Raw genomic sequence first — 16808 nt, 5'->3', positions numbered from 1 at the left:
GTTATTCTCTTGACCTTGATGTAAAAGGTCTAAATGCATGCCAAATTATACAGTTGCGTAGTCCACAGATAAACATTGCATATATAAAATAATATACATGTACATGCAATTGAATGTAGTGACAGTGAGGTCTACTTTGCTCGCTCATCCCTATTTGATAAAATAAACACTGCTTACCATGAAAACAGTAGTCAAGATGTAGTCAAGATAACTTTAATTCTGATGGCAACATTTTATGAACAGGATAAACTATCAGACAGCTAGAAAAACAAGTTCCTAAGGTAGCCATAGGATTGCTATAAGACATTGTACATCTAGAATATGAGTGATGATGTAACTCCAAAACTGGCTGGTCTGAATGAAGCCCAGTCAGACAAGCTACAAATCTTCACGAATAGCGCTTTCTTTAGTTTTACCGGAGTTGTCTACTATCGATGCTATTCTTGCAGTTTTGAAGACATGATAGTAGCCATTCGGCTGCTTAGGTTTTGTCATGGAACACAACTGGAGAGTGTCAAATGACTCCCTACCGCAATTTGTCTCTGCGATGGATTCATATATACTTCTGGGAATTTTACCACCTGTAGATGAAAAATACGTGTGCTTGTGGATATTTCAAATTAGCGATAATTATTACTCGCAGTACGTGTGTAACCAAAAGATAGATTTAGATTTGATAAACACGCGTATAACATGGGTATAGAGCAAATATATAACATGAGGTAAATAGCCTTGGTGGTAAAATCCAATAAGCTTGCATATAGTTATAAGATTAACCATAACAACACAAACAATTTTAATAGATTATATCAGAAAGTGTTGGTAGTTTTCTATCCTTTGCAGCTGGATTTAATGTTTGAAGTAATCTGACACCCAGGATATTCCAAGATTAACATCAACAAAAACTCGATTGCGGTTGAAGCGCTCAGATTCAAGCAAAAGTGTGCTTATGACGTATGTAGTTGCACTTCGGAAACGAAAACGGCAGATTAGAGACACGTAATGCCACAACTTGAACACAATAGGCCTAACCAGTATCAATAACAAGAGAAACAGGCAGCTGCAAAGCTAATGACACAATTTTGGCGTATATATATTTTCCTTCTGGACATTTTAACAGCGATCAAGTTTTGTAAATTTTAATCTTAAAACATCCTAGCAGTCAGATCACCCCAAATCATAAAAACAACCACAAATGATAGGAAAATGCCGATACTTTTCAATAAAATCTACTAAAACATTGTGTAAGGTTATCTTTAATACACCATAAGGTAAACATGGCGAATATATTTTACTGAGTGGATGTGATTTAAAAGTTTGGCAGAATTTGGAGTAAAAATCTGACAGACCTTCAGCTGCAGTCATGAAAACTCACTAAAAAGTTTTTTAGCACTAGACAGTTGGTCATAAAAAAATCAGTCATAAAAATTATATTATAAAATTACAGGTCATAAAATGCATCTCGTTTGTGGAAATCTACTTCCATGTTAGAAAATTATGTCGGGTGTTTGTGATGCGTAATTATATGAATGATAGTTGCCTCTGGCAAATATTGCGCAACAAATGCTACTCTGCACCAATTTGCAATGCAATAAGCAACATGTTTAGGAGGGTTCACGGTTTCTGACACAAAATCGATAACAAACATGTTCGTGAATAAAGAAGAGAAATCTCCAGTCACGCGTTACAAGATAACTGTGAGACCTTTTCTGCTACCTTTAAATAGGGTGACATGAGGTGTGGGTGTTCGCTCATCAATAATCGGTAATCCATGATTGGAAAATATCTGACGGACCTCCACTGCAAACGGAAGAAGCGAGTGTTTTAGGCAACCTTGATCTGTAGACTAATTGTGAATGAAACCAGACAACCTTCATATCTAATACACTCTTCTGATTTTGGGCAGCAACTCTCGAAAAAAACAAACAGTTTTATGAACCTTTAGAGAACCACTAACATAACAAGAAAGATAGTAAGAACCGCACCCTTTTTGTAAACCTAACATGGTGACTTATAGCCATTTCTATATACTAACTTCCAGTTCTAGCATCTTGGATGTGTTTGCTGACTAAATAAAGGTGAGTAAAGGAACTACGGCAGCATCTGCCAGAAGAACGAATAAAAATTGTTAATTCTAACTGAAAAAGGTTTGCATCTCTCGATTTAGGCCGCAAATTCTTGAGTCTTGCCATACCTTACTCACTGACATACTTACAAGATGCTATTGCTGCTATTACTACGGAGATGGCTTGGTGACAAGGAGACATAACTTTAAAAGTAGTAAAAGTTTCACCATGTGGTTAACTTTTACTAAGCTTTGTTGCTGAATAAGGATTGTGGACAAGGCTTTGCGCCCTTGTCACTCATCACTACACCACGAGTATTAGCGATTTGCCATGATGAACATCGACGCTACACCATGAGTACTAGCGATTTGCCATGATGAACATCGACACTACACCATGAGTACTAGCTATTCAGCATGATAAACATCGACACTACACCATGAGTACTAGCTATTCAGCATGATCAACATCGACACTACACCACGAGTATTAGCGATTCGGCATGATGAACATCGACACTACACCATGAGTACTAGCTATTCAGCATGATGAACATCGACACTACACCATGAGTACTAGCGATTTGCCATGATGAACATCGACACTACACCATGAGTACTAGCGATTTGCCATGATGAACATCGACACTACACCATGAGTACTAGCTATTCAGCATGATCAACATCCACACTACACCATGAGTACTAGCTATTCAGCATGATCAACATCGACACTACACCATGAGTACTAGCGATTTGCCATGATGAACATCGACACTACACCATGAGTACTAGCGATTTGCCATGATGAACATCGACACTACACCATGAGTACTAGCGATTTGCCATGATGAACATCGACACTACACCATGAGTACTAGCTATTCAGCATGATCAACATCCACACTACACCATGAGTACTAGCGATTTGCCATGATGAACATCGACACTACACAATGAGTACTAGCGATTTGCCATGATGAACATCGACACTACACCATGAGTACTAGCTATTCAGCATGATCAACATCGACACTACACCATGAGTACTAGCGATTTGCCATGATGAATATCGACACTACACCATGAGTACTAGCGATTCGGCATGAAAACATCGACACTACACCATGAGTACTAGCTATTCAGCATGATAAACATCGACACTACACCATAAGTATAATGAACATCGACAAAATGAAAAAGAATGAAAGTAACGTCAAAATAGAGTCAATATTTACTATAATAAGCGCCGTGTCTGTCCATTTGTCGGAAGCCACGCTATTTACAGCCAAGTGCACTACCAACTGCACCACTTGCCTACCTTGCTATGTGATAGAATAACTATGCACATGATTATTACACATGAAAAACGCCTACAGCGCATGGGACTGCCAGCACACTAGTATAATATGTTATCTATAAGGTAAACAATTCTTTTATCAAAGAATGCATTTTGGATAGACCAATTGCAAGTTTCTTGCAGGTGCAACTAGGCTTATCTTAAAAAATAATAATTAAATCCAAGTATGATGTGATTGCTTACTCGCCGCTCTCTCAAAAGCATCGATGGTCTCTGTGTTAGACATGCCAGCAAACACAACTTGCTGCTTGAAGCTGGACAGTTTGTCGAATTCAAACTCTACGTTTGACAGCATATCTGTCAGCATTCTGCCAGATTCATCGAGAGCATCTTGAGCCGCGCTGCATAAAAATACACAGTTGAATAGACATTAATAAGCCTGTTAAATCACATAGTACTCAGGCCATTAGTTGGTGAGTCAGTTGCTAGTAATTAGCTGATTTTAGTTAGTTGAAATGGTCATATAATTTAGCCTAACACTGCAGTGGTATCACCACATAACACGATCAGAGCATTTTAGGAATTTCATCATCCCACGACCAAACGAACGGAGCGAATGTTTGAGAGTTTTTATGATAAATGCATGTGCACACAACTCACGAAAAATATTCATCCACAACGTCGCAAACCCTTGGACCAAAATCTCATCAACAAATTTAACCATTTTTCTGTGCAGTCGTTAAAGTATAATAACGATACAAAACACATATAAACCTATTTAATTATATTACCAAGTCTTTGAAAAGTGTCGACAGTATCTTAAAACTTACCCATCTGATCGGATTATACATAAATAGACAGATTAATTCGGCCAAAAATCGCCACAAAATGCTTGAAAAGCTTGGTTTAATAATAGTTAAGACCGGCTTACGATACGTCAATAAAGCTGTGCGACAGATAGTAGAACTGTTTAGCAGTGTGCATTTCACGAGAAAAACGTGCTCATTTCACCAGTTTATGGCATTGTTTACTTGCTAAGGTTTCTAACATTTTTGTTAGATTTAATTATAAGAATAATTAATCGAATTTATCCGAAGGTTTCTGTAATAAACGTAGACCGTTTGAGGTGTAGACCGATTTACAGGTACGAAATTGTGGGACACAGTTCATCAGCCTATGTTTTTTTGACCAATTACCGAAGGTTTCATTAAATTATTTAAAACGTTAGCCGAAATTCTTTACAACCTATGTACAAGCTAGGGCCGAACTACAATGCCCCTTTATGATGAGAACATTTTTTTATTTTGCTCCAGTTTGCAGAAAACTTCCAGACGCGTGAATGCTCATACTTGCTTTCTGTTAAAGATCGCTATCAAAACCATTCTACATTCAACACAATCAACTTTACAACTGTGTATAGTATACAGTTGCCATTTTACTTTTAATTTTGCATTTCAGAGTTTTAATAAACATATTTCCTTATTGTTGTTGTTAAATTACATACATTACGGTAGGTTAGGCCTACAGCTTTAATTAATATTTATTTTATTGTTGTAAAACATAGGTGTGAGATAGTAGTAGATTAGGTGTGATTTTTTGTGTGATTAGGTGTTATTTATTGTTGTAAAACATAGGTTGAGATAGTAGTAGATTAGGTGTAAAGTAGATTAAATCAAAACGCAATGCTCACTTGGCATCTTCTAATCTTGCATGCCAACGCACTGGATTTCTATCAGTCGGATCACGAGTTAAGCTTAGAGCAAATCTTTGGGCTGAGAAGGGATTAGTCAATGGTTCAATTGGTACTGTCTTGTGTATTATATACTGTGCAAATCAAGGTCCGCCTGCATTACCTGCTTTCGTTGTCTGCATATTTCCAGATTATACTGGTCCAACGTTCCTTCCCGAACACCCCAACAGTTTTCCAGTTACACCTATCAAATGTACTTGGACTGCCGGCCATGCCACTCTTAGTCGCACAGGCATTCCTTTCGATCTAGCATGGGGTTTGACAATACACAAGAGTCAAGGTCTTACCATGGCTAAGGCTGTCATTGATATAGGACACCACGAAAAGACCACTGGAATATCGTTTGTTGCTCTCTCTCTCTCGAGTTTGAAACATTAATGACTTAGTTGTTAACAACTTCGCTAAGGAGCACATCACTCGATTAGCTATCAATGACCAAATCCTACAACGTAAAAGAGAGGAGACTAGATTGCGTGACCTTTAACAGAACGCTGAACTTATCTAACTTATCTATATTTGTTGAAATTGTTATTTGCACCTTTTTGAAGTCGTGCTCCCTCAAATTCATTTTATGTCATTTCGAACAACTTTCATTTACATTATACTCTGCCAATTCCTGCTGACAACTACTTTTTCAACAACCAGCACTGCCATTTCTTTTTTCCATTATGGCCAATTCCGTATGAACGTCAACCTCAGTGAAGATTTTTAAAATTCAAGGTACACCAACAATATGGGTATCAAAATGAAGCTAAAAGTCTGCAGGTCATGATGCTATTATTTTTTTAAACCTCATGTTGCCACATAAATATATATAGGGTATCAAAGATGGTGTCTCAGGAAAAGAGCTAAAATCTAAAAAATATTGATATCCCTTATGGTCATGTTGTGTAACTATACAATTGTTCTCAAAGACACTATGAATTATAATGCATGCTAACATTATCAGCAATCACATAAAATAGAAAAAATGTCATTCTCAATTTTAATCCTTGAAAATATAAACACAAGAAAAACATATGAACCCGTGTAGTGTCCAGAAGGGAAAACCTTTAAAATTTTCGATATTTCTCACATACACTATTCAAATTTTTTTTTTCTTTAAATCCTCTATTTGTACCCTCTATAAAAATTTTTAATAGCAAAAATTTTGTTTCACAGTAATTCGGCAGTTTAAAAAAAATGGTATTCATTTTGGTAGTGTCCAAAATATTGTAGTGTCCAGAAGAAACTGTAGTGTCCAGAAGTGAGAAAGCTGTAGCTTCAAATTGTTATTAATATTTTACAAGTGTATTCGGAGCATTGATATAAGGTCCTAGACATATAGAACTAGCTGTGCTACCCGGCGTTGCCTGGGTAATAAAAAAGTCTTTGGTAAGAAAATTTATTTGTATTTAACATACCATATACAATATTTACCATTCTAACTTTTAAACTTCATTTAATGAGAAAATATTTTTTCTGCAGTTCAAATGAATCAAGAGAAAAACTAAAATAACCTAAATAAAAAGCCTTTACTGAGAAAAACTGATTTTTATTCAACACATAACAACACGTGCCATTCTAACTTTCAAACTACATATCATGAGAAAAGTGTTTTGTGTAGTTGACATAATTTAATAGAAAATAAAAACAACTGTAAAGGTTTTTTAACTTTGTCAAACCGTAACTTTCAAAATTCATATCATGAGGAAAAGGTTTAGTGCAGGTCAAATAAATTACAAAAAACAAAACAACTATAAAAGGGTTTAGATATAAATGTGAAATAATTAGCAAGTATAGCTAAATTAAGTCGGTTTTGCTATGATTACAATAAAGGATGATTTATTAATGATACAATTATTACGAACTGGGAAAAAAATAAAAATCCTGAATATGTTGAATTAATAATAACAATTCTTGTATAACATCCATGTACAAACTTAGCTATCGGCCGACGGTCATCCATTTTACCGTAAAATGCGGATATTGCTTCATGATATGTAAACAATATTTTTTCAATTTCAAACTATCTAAAACAGTTTTGTTACATATTTTATTTCTCCAATATGTTAAGAAATGCTGCCATGCAATAAATTCAATGTATCTATACTTTGTGTATTGATAAAGCCATGTGAAGCTATGATCACTACAAAGCTAAAACGATCCTCTACAACATTCCTTACTCTTACAAAACTATTACTTTCACCACCATCAGAGTGAGTGCTGCTATTTTACTTATTTGTGTAATCACGAAAATCTGAATTGGCTATAATGCCATAAACATAAGTGATTATCTGTTTTCCGACTTGGGAGGTATATACATAAAACTTACACAAAATATTCTTTTTTGTAATTGAAATTCTTGCATAGAAGTGTGTGTGTTTGAAAAAGGTTACTGTTCCACCAGAAGATAGCCATCAAAACTTTGAATACGACGATACTATCATCTCTCGATACTAGTACAAATGTAAAAATGAGATATCGTACAATGTATCTGACCAAAATGTGAGAGAATGTCGAGGCTCTTCTCACGAATACAGTGTACTTGTCCGCGCTGAAAGAATATAGTAATTGAACCTCACAAAAAATATTTCTTAACAGGGGCGTGGTGAAGCGTGGCCGCATATGTAAAATAGGTAATCAGAGTGCGCTAAAGCTATATCTATAGCCGGAATGACACACAGATATCCACACACATACTTTGAAAAATATTTATATATAGATAGTTGCACTCAACATTTACTCTGATTATTGAGTGGTGAAGAGATTATTTGTTGAGGGAGAGACAAAACAGTCTAGGAAACTTTTAGGGGAAACATCAAACAAATCGCTTTCTACTCATGATAGCCGAAACTAGTAATCCCTTCAATTATTATTATTCTTGTTCAAGTCAAACTATATTTTTCTAACCTGTATCATGTACAAAAGACACTCGATGCTTCACTTGAGTGGACTACTTTGCTACCAGCCATGGCAAAGGCGCGGTTGATGGGGTGGATGAGTGTGCGAAAAGATATGTATGGACACCTGTGAAAGCTGGTAAAGTTGAAGCGAGGAATGCCGTTGAATTTTTCAATGCGGCTGCATCTTCAAACCAGGCTGTCGATGTCACATTTGTGTTAAAAGAAGACATTGCTGCAGAACACCAAAGGCAAAGATTTGACAAGATCTGGGAAGGAATATAAATTCTGCCTGGCACCCATGGCGTTCACTACGTCGAACCAAAGACGGCAACCGAAATTCTTTTTGTCGTTGCACTGGTTGCTCAACCACTCCTACATTCAACTTTGAAACTAAAACAAATTTTCTCAAAACCATCCCACTAACGCCAGCTCCACATCCCAGTACATTGGCACCTGCAACTGTGGTTATTTCTCCTGGTCACAATGTTAGTCTTCCTAAGCGCTTCGCTATTGGGAAACTGGTAGCTGTAGCTTATGAATGTGGAGCATATATAGGTTCAATCGAGAAAATCAACAGTGATCAAAATGAGATACATGTTAATTTCATGACTGCCACATCAAATGGAACCTACAAATGCCTGCCAAGGACAAGCCTCAACTCGTTCATGCCAATTTTATTTTGGCTGCGGTGCCAATTATAAGCCCTAATGATGCTTCGCTTCTATCTTACGAACTTGAAAACTCCCAAGTTGTTAGCGAGCAATACAAGAAAAAGGACTTTAAATTCTTTAAATTAATTACGTTTTTTTGGTCTTGCTGCTTTAAAAAATAATTTTATCATAAAATTACATTTTTATTAGTCATAATAATATTTGAACATTTTTTGTCCTCTTATATTATGCTGTAAATAAATTTATCAATTCCTGGTAATAAATACAGCTAATAAAGTTCTGTGAAAAGTCAATTTCTATTGACAATACATAGTGGACAAAGTTATAGTGTCCAGAATGTAGTGTCCAGAAGGTATGGTGTGTTTATTTTTTGCAAGTACTCGGTCTAGAATTGGTTAAAACCGGTCGAGATATACATCATTGTGAAGCTGGTTTGTGCTACTCCAATGTAAACCAAGTTTAATTTTGGCAAACCAGGGCGATTCGATAAATTCTGACATTGAAAATCGGAAACAAATTTCCCAATTCTATCGAGTAGTGTCCAGAAGGGGTACATTTTTTAACTTTTTTGCTAAATGGACAACTCCAAAGCCATGAAATATTAATGGAAGCTAAACACCATCAGTGGCTTCCTATAATAAGCAGCAAATCAGTTCTATGTTGTTCCAACAAAAATCTACCATGACTTATGTTTACCAAATGTAGTGTCCAGAATATATGGAATTGGTCTTATCACTTATTCCATTATCAGGTCGTGGGCTGTATGACAGGGGAATTTCTAGTAATAAAATGTCCATGGTGCTAAGTAATGCAAAGGTATACCTTACCAGGTTATGGATTATAAACAAGGGAAGTCCGCGTAAAGGCGTGGTCACACGAGCACCGAACCGAACTAAATGACGCAAAACGATGTCGCTCTCGGCTGTAAAAAGTTCGACCGAAGACATTTCTAGCCGAAACGAACTATTTCGGTACTGTTCGAAATTACGTGCCGAACCCTTGCTCTTATTGACTGGTTAAAATTCTAGAATTCTAGCGAGCACGCGTCACATTTCTCCTTACGTGCGTGTGAGTAAAGTTAAAAGAAATGGGACGATACTTTTATTTCGTTAAATAAACAACATGAAGCAATTTACGACAAGGTTCACCCGGACTTGTGATTGGGTTGCATAAATGTAAGATGTTGCACTTAAGTTTTGCATAAATGTAAGGGAATGGTTGTGATTTTCTTTCGTGTAGAATATAAGTAATGTGTCATATTCATCCTGATGAAGTATCGTTGACTGATTTATTTATGTAAAACCACAGTACTATGATAAAGACTGTTTTTGTTTGTTATGTACTCAGCATAGAAAAAAACATTCATATGTTAATAAAAAAATATAATTATGTTGATGGAAAGGGTTAGCAAAATCTTTGTATCGAGTGATTTATTTTGAGCAGCTGAACGATCTTCTGATAAATCTGCTGTGTAATTATAATTGTTCCTCAAAGTTTTTTGTTTACAATAGAAATATTTAACTCAAATACATAACAACTACTAATGAAACCGTGTCCTGTCTCCATACGTATGGTATCTAGGAAGCGAAGTTACTTCAGATGCCGTGTGACATGTGCCACGAACCGAACCAGCCTCCGAACCGAACCGATCCTACGTCGGTTCGGTGCTCGTGTGACCACGCCTTAACTCATCTGTCATTAAACAGCCCTTGCCCCGTCAAACCTCTATTGCATATATTTAGGCTATTCACGCTGTACCGTACTCCTTCACCTCCCCTCTTTCTATTGCCGTTTAACAATCAAAGTAATCTTTTACCACCTCTCTATGTTTATTTCCTTAGCATTTCTCTATCCGTTTAACATTTGTGTGTATCACATGTCTTTGTTTGTATAATGCTTCAACTGCGACAGATATTAGGCTAACACCTGGTACAGTACCACATGTGTCCAAATGGCAGCAACTAGCCTATCACCCAATATCATACATTCTTAAAAACTATGTCATGACTATGTCTTGAATGATTTTAGGAAATGTATTTTCTTTTCATTTGCATTCAAGCAGATTCTTTAAGCATGGTTATTTCAAAATTTTTAACATGGTGTCGTCACTCCAAATCAATGTTACGCAAGTCCGTTATTAAGTGAAGACTACCTATAAATGGCAGCAGTGCACAAGATAAAAAGCAATAATATTTCACCATTAAGCCGATCAACTGTAGATATCACATGCACATGTACCAAGAATATTAAAACTATCAGATTATTTATGCTGGTCAATGAACTACCATCTAACCAAAGCTTGTCAAAACCTCGGTCTCATGTGTATTCTGTAAGAGTGATAAATTTCTATCTGTATACCTAAATGGATCATAAAATACTAGTGGTGAAGCAATCATAAAGTGATAGTTAAGCAGGCCAGTAACATTTACCATAGCAGCAACAACAATGTAAAATGTATGCAGCGAGTTAGAACCGTGTTTTACACAGCTACAGGTACTACTGCCTCTACATAGGTAAGACAAATAGTTAGTCTGTCATATGACCGTAACTCATAGACCTGCAGGATGATGTTTGGTCTTACCCCAGTGTACTCTCCTCATCTAGTCTGGTAACCATAAGTGTCAGATGGAACTTCGCTGGCGAAATAACAAGAGGCTCTATAGATTCATCGTTCTCTATCATTTGCTGCTGAATCGCTATCATTCGCTCCTTCACCTAAAATACACAAAATGGCTCCATAAGTGTTGTAAACGCCAAAAAAATGAACCAACACTCATATGATGCTACTTTTGGGAGACATAGAATCAAGAGCGAAAGTTTTTCAAAAGTGAGGATTACTTGAAAGCTCATAACTCAGAACTGATCTTCTCCTGCCCAGACATAACACACAGAATATCTTCACCAAGTATTGACCCTCCTTCTATACTTCTATCACATTTGACTTCTAATTTATATTCAAATGAATAGCTGATTACTCCTTCATAACCTTCCACTTATTTCTGTTTTATATCTGGGCAAATCAGTACGAGGCTAGCAACAAATCATAATTTATCACTTTTTGAATATCAGAAAAGTTCCTATCAAATGCATATTTAGAGAAGTGTTAGCAAAGATACAAACTACAAACACAATTGAAGTCTCGTGGTTCAGTTCAAATCAATTCAGCAACAGATCAAAGGTGCTGTGAATGAAAGTGATACAGATAATAGAGTATGTTCATAGATTATTGTTTAACTCTATGATTTAATATAAAACAGATGCGACTAATAAAACACAAAGGTTAGACTAGCAAACTTAAGACTTGCCTGAGCATTTTGTATTTGCAATGACACAAAGGCATTTGGATGTTGTCGTCTATTGGGATTTTTCTTTGCTTTTTTTGCTAGAGGGCTTTTCCTGGCAGGAGACTGATCCTTGGTGTCTTCATGCACCAACCTTTCAGCCATCCGCCAACTACGCACTGGCTCTGTAAGATAGCGAAGGGTCAGGTTTCTGCACGGATCAAAGAGCATTTTAAGGGTGTAGAGGCAGTCTTTGCGTTTTGTGCAAACCATTCCAGAAAGAATAACAGCATTCTAATTAGGAACTTGAGCATATAAATCGTAAGAGCCAATTATTGACCTTATAGTTATGTAGTTGTCAATCTACTCAGCAAATTGAAGGAACTGAATGCTATGGAGAACTCATTGCCACATCTTTTTGTTTGCTCAAGGACACCGTAAAACCTTTTGAAATAGCCTAATATTTATCCCGAAACAAATATTATATTATACAAATCTGATATTATACAAATATATTCACTTTTGGACTGTCCTAGAAATGCGTATTGCTTACAATAGTTACAGGAATTCATTGCTAAGGACTCTAAGTCAATTATGAGCAACTGTCGATATATATGAGTAATATTATGCCTGCTAGTTTCCTGGCAGTTCATGCTGAGATATGTCAGGTGTCCAAATAAAGTACAGATAATAACTATCTGGACAATCATTCAGATTTGGCTGTTCGTGGTTGACCACTGCAGGTGTGTGAGCTTCAGTCTATTATGCTGAATGTGACAAGTTCGATCCTGTACCACGCAACATTTTTCCAACCTCTAACCATGGCTTTAGATAAATGGAAGGAGACGGCGCTTTTTATAGTAAGGACTAGATGAATGCCCACATTGCACGGGTAATAAAAACAGCTCATAAACAGTGACAGGTAATGCAGTTGCCATAAGCTAAGTTTTTTACCCGATAAATTCGAGTAACTCAAGCTAGTGACTTAAAAACTAGTCTAAATCTTTACTATAATAAGAGCCGAGCTTATCATCGTTCGTTACGCGTCATGATTTCTTAGGCAATCATGATCTTCAAGCATACCAGTGGTAACCAATTGCATTTGTCGAAGTGCTGAATAAGTATGTGCACAATTAGTCTGTAGTATGGCAAGGGCAGCGTAGCGATTAGCTGGCCTGTCTGCAGAGCTGTTGGCTTTGAGTTCAATTCCAGAGCGAAGCAGACTTTTCATTACTATATTTTAATTGCTATAACTGGACACACGAATGACAGACAAACAACTACTGATTTTTTATATATTACAGTCAATATGTAAAATCGGGCAATATGTAAAACGGCTGAAATTTTCTGGCACTTTACAAATTGACTGATTTTACACAATGACTAACATATATAACTTGCAGATTGTAAACAATTGTTATTACATTTTTTTCCTGTTTTTTATAAAACCTGTTCATAATTATATTTCAAAAACAGTACAAGCACAATCATTTATTTTAGCTGCTCTAAAAATATGAAACTAGGCCAACGCGAGGTAATGCATAAGCCGCAGCAAACATGTGTAAGTAGTAAGCGCAACTTGAATGCCCCATTGTATAGGAATAGATAATAAGAAGCTAAAACTGGCTTTAACATCAAGAGTAAAAGATTTAGTTTCAAGTAAAGTTTGTAAAACCTTCATGCTAAAACTTCCCCTTAAACCATAACTGCCACGAACAGCTTTCATTGTTTGTTCAATGGTAAATCAGACAGGCTGATTCCAATTTTGCACTCAAAACAAAGACTGGTCCACTAACATTCAAAATCATTTTTGTTTTTGAAGGCTTTTTTACAGCGATTCAATATCGGTGTCCCGATCGACGCAACAAGCCCCGCCCACAAATATGTGATGTAACCTAGCTTTTTAGGGACGGAAATTGGGGGATGTTTAGTCCGATCTAGAACTATAGAGGTGGGTGTCTTAAAACCCATTATTTTCTAAATTCAGCCTTCAAAATAATCTCAATCTTTTCTGAAAGATAGATAAGCTATTTAACATTGCTTGTAGCTTGTTACAAGATGTTTAATAGGCTGAACGCCGAAAACAATGAGCTCAAAAAAGCGCGATAACAATGCTAGCTTGTGATAAAATCACGCTTTTTTAGCTAAGAAGCTAGGTTTCGTCACATATTTATGGACAGGGATTGTTGTGTCGATTGCGACACCGATATTGAATCGCTGTAAAAAACGCCTTCAAAAACAAAAATGACTGAAAGTTAGTGGAGCAGTCTTTATTTTGAGTACAAAATCGGAATCAGCGGGTCTGATTTACCTATGAACAAACAATGAAAGCTGTTCGTGGCAGTTATGGTTGAACCTTTACTGAAGCTCAGTAAAAGTTAGACTGCGTCCACCTAATACTGCAACTTAGAAAAATATGAGGAGCGTGTCGACAACATTAAAAAAAATACAAAAACTTTTAAACACCATCATGAAGATTTTATTTTGTTGTTGTTAATAAAGCAAGATTTAAAATCTACACCGTGTGTCTAAACAAAGTGCTACATAATAACAGTCTAGCTAGAACTACAGATTTAAATCTGTTGTATAATCGGGTTAGTAGGCTACACTAAAGTCTGAGGGCACGGAAGTTACAGGAAGTTACGACAAGTCGGTGACGTAGTAGTGACTTAGTAGAGGGAAGAGTATAAAGGCTAGTGGAGAAGACCACGCTTTTCTTTGCAACAACCTTATGCGAGTACAATTATTTACACAACAAAGTTCATTATGGTACATTTCAATGAACTCTCTTTGAAGTGCAGGCTTTGTAGTGTTCGCATTCTACCTATCATATAGCCAAGTCAAATGTCAGAGCAACATGGACCTGTGAAAAACAAAAGGTAGTGAGCGCTACAGTACATATATATATACATGTATATATATATATATATATATATATATATATATATATATATATATATATATATATATATGAGTACAAGAGATATGTATATAAAAATAATATTTGAAGTAGGAGCTACTAAAGAAAAGCTATATGTAGATTATGCCAATGATTTAAAGCAAATTTTGTGTGTCAATCTAATAATGCAACTTATTGCAAAATAGTTTGGGAAAACATCACTTCTATCAATTACGAGATACGAAATTATTAAAAACCCAAAAAAAACGTTGGAATTTTTTTTCGAAAAAGATCACGATTTAAATTTATTTTGTGATTTTTTCGTGACAACATTGCTTTTACTTTTAAAGAGATAAATAGAACGACCATGCCTAAGGAACGAAATATAACTCTGCTGCGTTGACTATAGCATAGTTCGATATTGCTTAGGAGTCGGTATAAATATAACAAGAACATGCCATGACCAGAACACTGTTCCGATTAGAACACTAGTTATACTGTAATTGTACCTTCTCAAACATAGACGTACCTTTGATGCTGTTAGTACAATTTAATCAGCCAAACATTCTTGTTCGAAGGTGTAACGTTTTTGCTCATCAGTCAAAAATCAGCGTGATACTTGCGTGCTAAATCGCATTGTATTTATTTCAAGCATTTAGATTTTGTTCAGATGCAGTTGTGTTGTGTTTTGAGAGAACAATTTATATTATTGTGTTCCGTATTGAAACATCTTAAACAATACTTTGTTGCAAACAAATATTTAAAAAGGTAAACAAACGCCCATAGCCACGCTAGGCAAACTTTATAATTTAATATCAGCTATCTACGTTTAATATGCATAGCGATTATGCAGCCGTTGGTATAAAAAGCGAAATATTCAAAACAACATAAAATGAGAGGTGTATATTCTGCACTGCTGCAAAAGCTTGCCTCGTTAGCGTGCACAAGCTGTGCAACTACCTTTGTAAATTCCCACTCTTTGTTGCAAAGATGTGAGCATAAGCAAATTGCAAATAGCATTGTAACGGTTTATAATCATTGCGAGGATGCGCGTAGCCTGTGAATAAAATTACATATTACGAAGTTGTTTCCAAAGTTCATAGCTAAGTTTACGTAGTCTGAGAGCTAAACACACGATTCAGCAAAGATTCATTCGAACTATGGTTATTTTGCAAACATTCTATTGGCCGAAATACACCTTAGCCAAATACCCATTTGTCGAAATTTGTCTCTTTTGTCAGAGTGTAGTTCTCGAGAGTAGAGTAGTGGTCGAAAGTTTAGGTTGTTAGTCTAAAACTCAAGCCCTCGTAAAAAACCAACACGTAATATTGAACGTAGATACCATACCGTTCCTCAATTATAATTTTAATAAACTTGAAAGGAATTTTGGTTAGCAGGCCAAGAGAGGTTGCCTTATCCCTCCCATCTCACCCTCTGTTTGCAGGGATCGCAACTCAAAACTTTCCGCTGTTTTTTTTAAAGGAAAAATGCGACTTCCTCTGGGTCCTGACAAGTGGAAATGGCCAGGAAGATACAACTGTCCTGCTGATGCACTGTGATGTTGGTGCTATTTAGGAAACTTTCACCCAGTTCCTTATTGAAAATGATGCTTGCTAATACACTGTGATGCTAGTGCAATCTGAGACGATGGTGCAATTTGACAGATTGCCAGCCTAGCTGCTTATTGAAGGTGATGCTTGCTGGCGCACCGTGTTGCTGGCATAGTTTAGGAGATTGCCAACCTAGTCACTTATTGATGATGATGATGTTTGCTAGTGCGCTGTGGGTGCTGTTGCAAAGCAGATGATTTCTAGTTGATTGATGGTTGTAGAAAGATCCAGTGAAGGTTGTAGTGCATCTTGTACTGCACATAATAATGAATATAACCATACATTCAGAGGTATTTATGTCCTAGAAGGCGGGCCTTAAAATTCTAGAGAGCGGGCCTAAACAGGTT

General features: G+C 36.3%; 1 protein-coding gene across 1 annotated transcript; it reads right to left on the bottom strand.

Moving 5' to 3' along the window:
• Positions 1–365: 365 nt before the first annotated feature.
• On the bottom strand, positions 366–15890 carry LOC137405273 (A-kinase anchor protein 7-like). Its single transcript, XM_068091502.1, has 6 exons — positions 15812–15890; positions 11977–12137; positions 11253–11386; positions 3609–3766; positions 1717–1800; positions 366–581 (listed from the first exon to the last, which is right to left on the bottom strand). Exons 1-6 carry the CDS (start codon positions 15888–15890, stop codon positions 379–381), a joined length of 819 nt encoding a protein of 272 aa, XP_067947603.1. The 3' UTR covers positions 366–378.
• Positions 15891–16808: the final 918 nt, after the last annotated feature.

This window comes from Watersipora subatra, chromosome 9 (assembly GCF_963576615.1).
Source record: "Watersipora subatra chromosome 9, tzWatSuba1.1, whole genome shotgun sequence".
NCBI classification, from domain to species: domain Eukaryota; kingdom Metazoa; phylum Bryozoa; class Gymnolaemata; order Cheilostomatida; family Watersiporidae; genus Watersipora; species Watersipora subatra.
The sequence above is the reverse complement of the archived record's forward strand: the minus strand, read 5'-3'. Positions and strand labels throughout refer to the sequence as shown.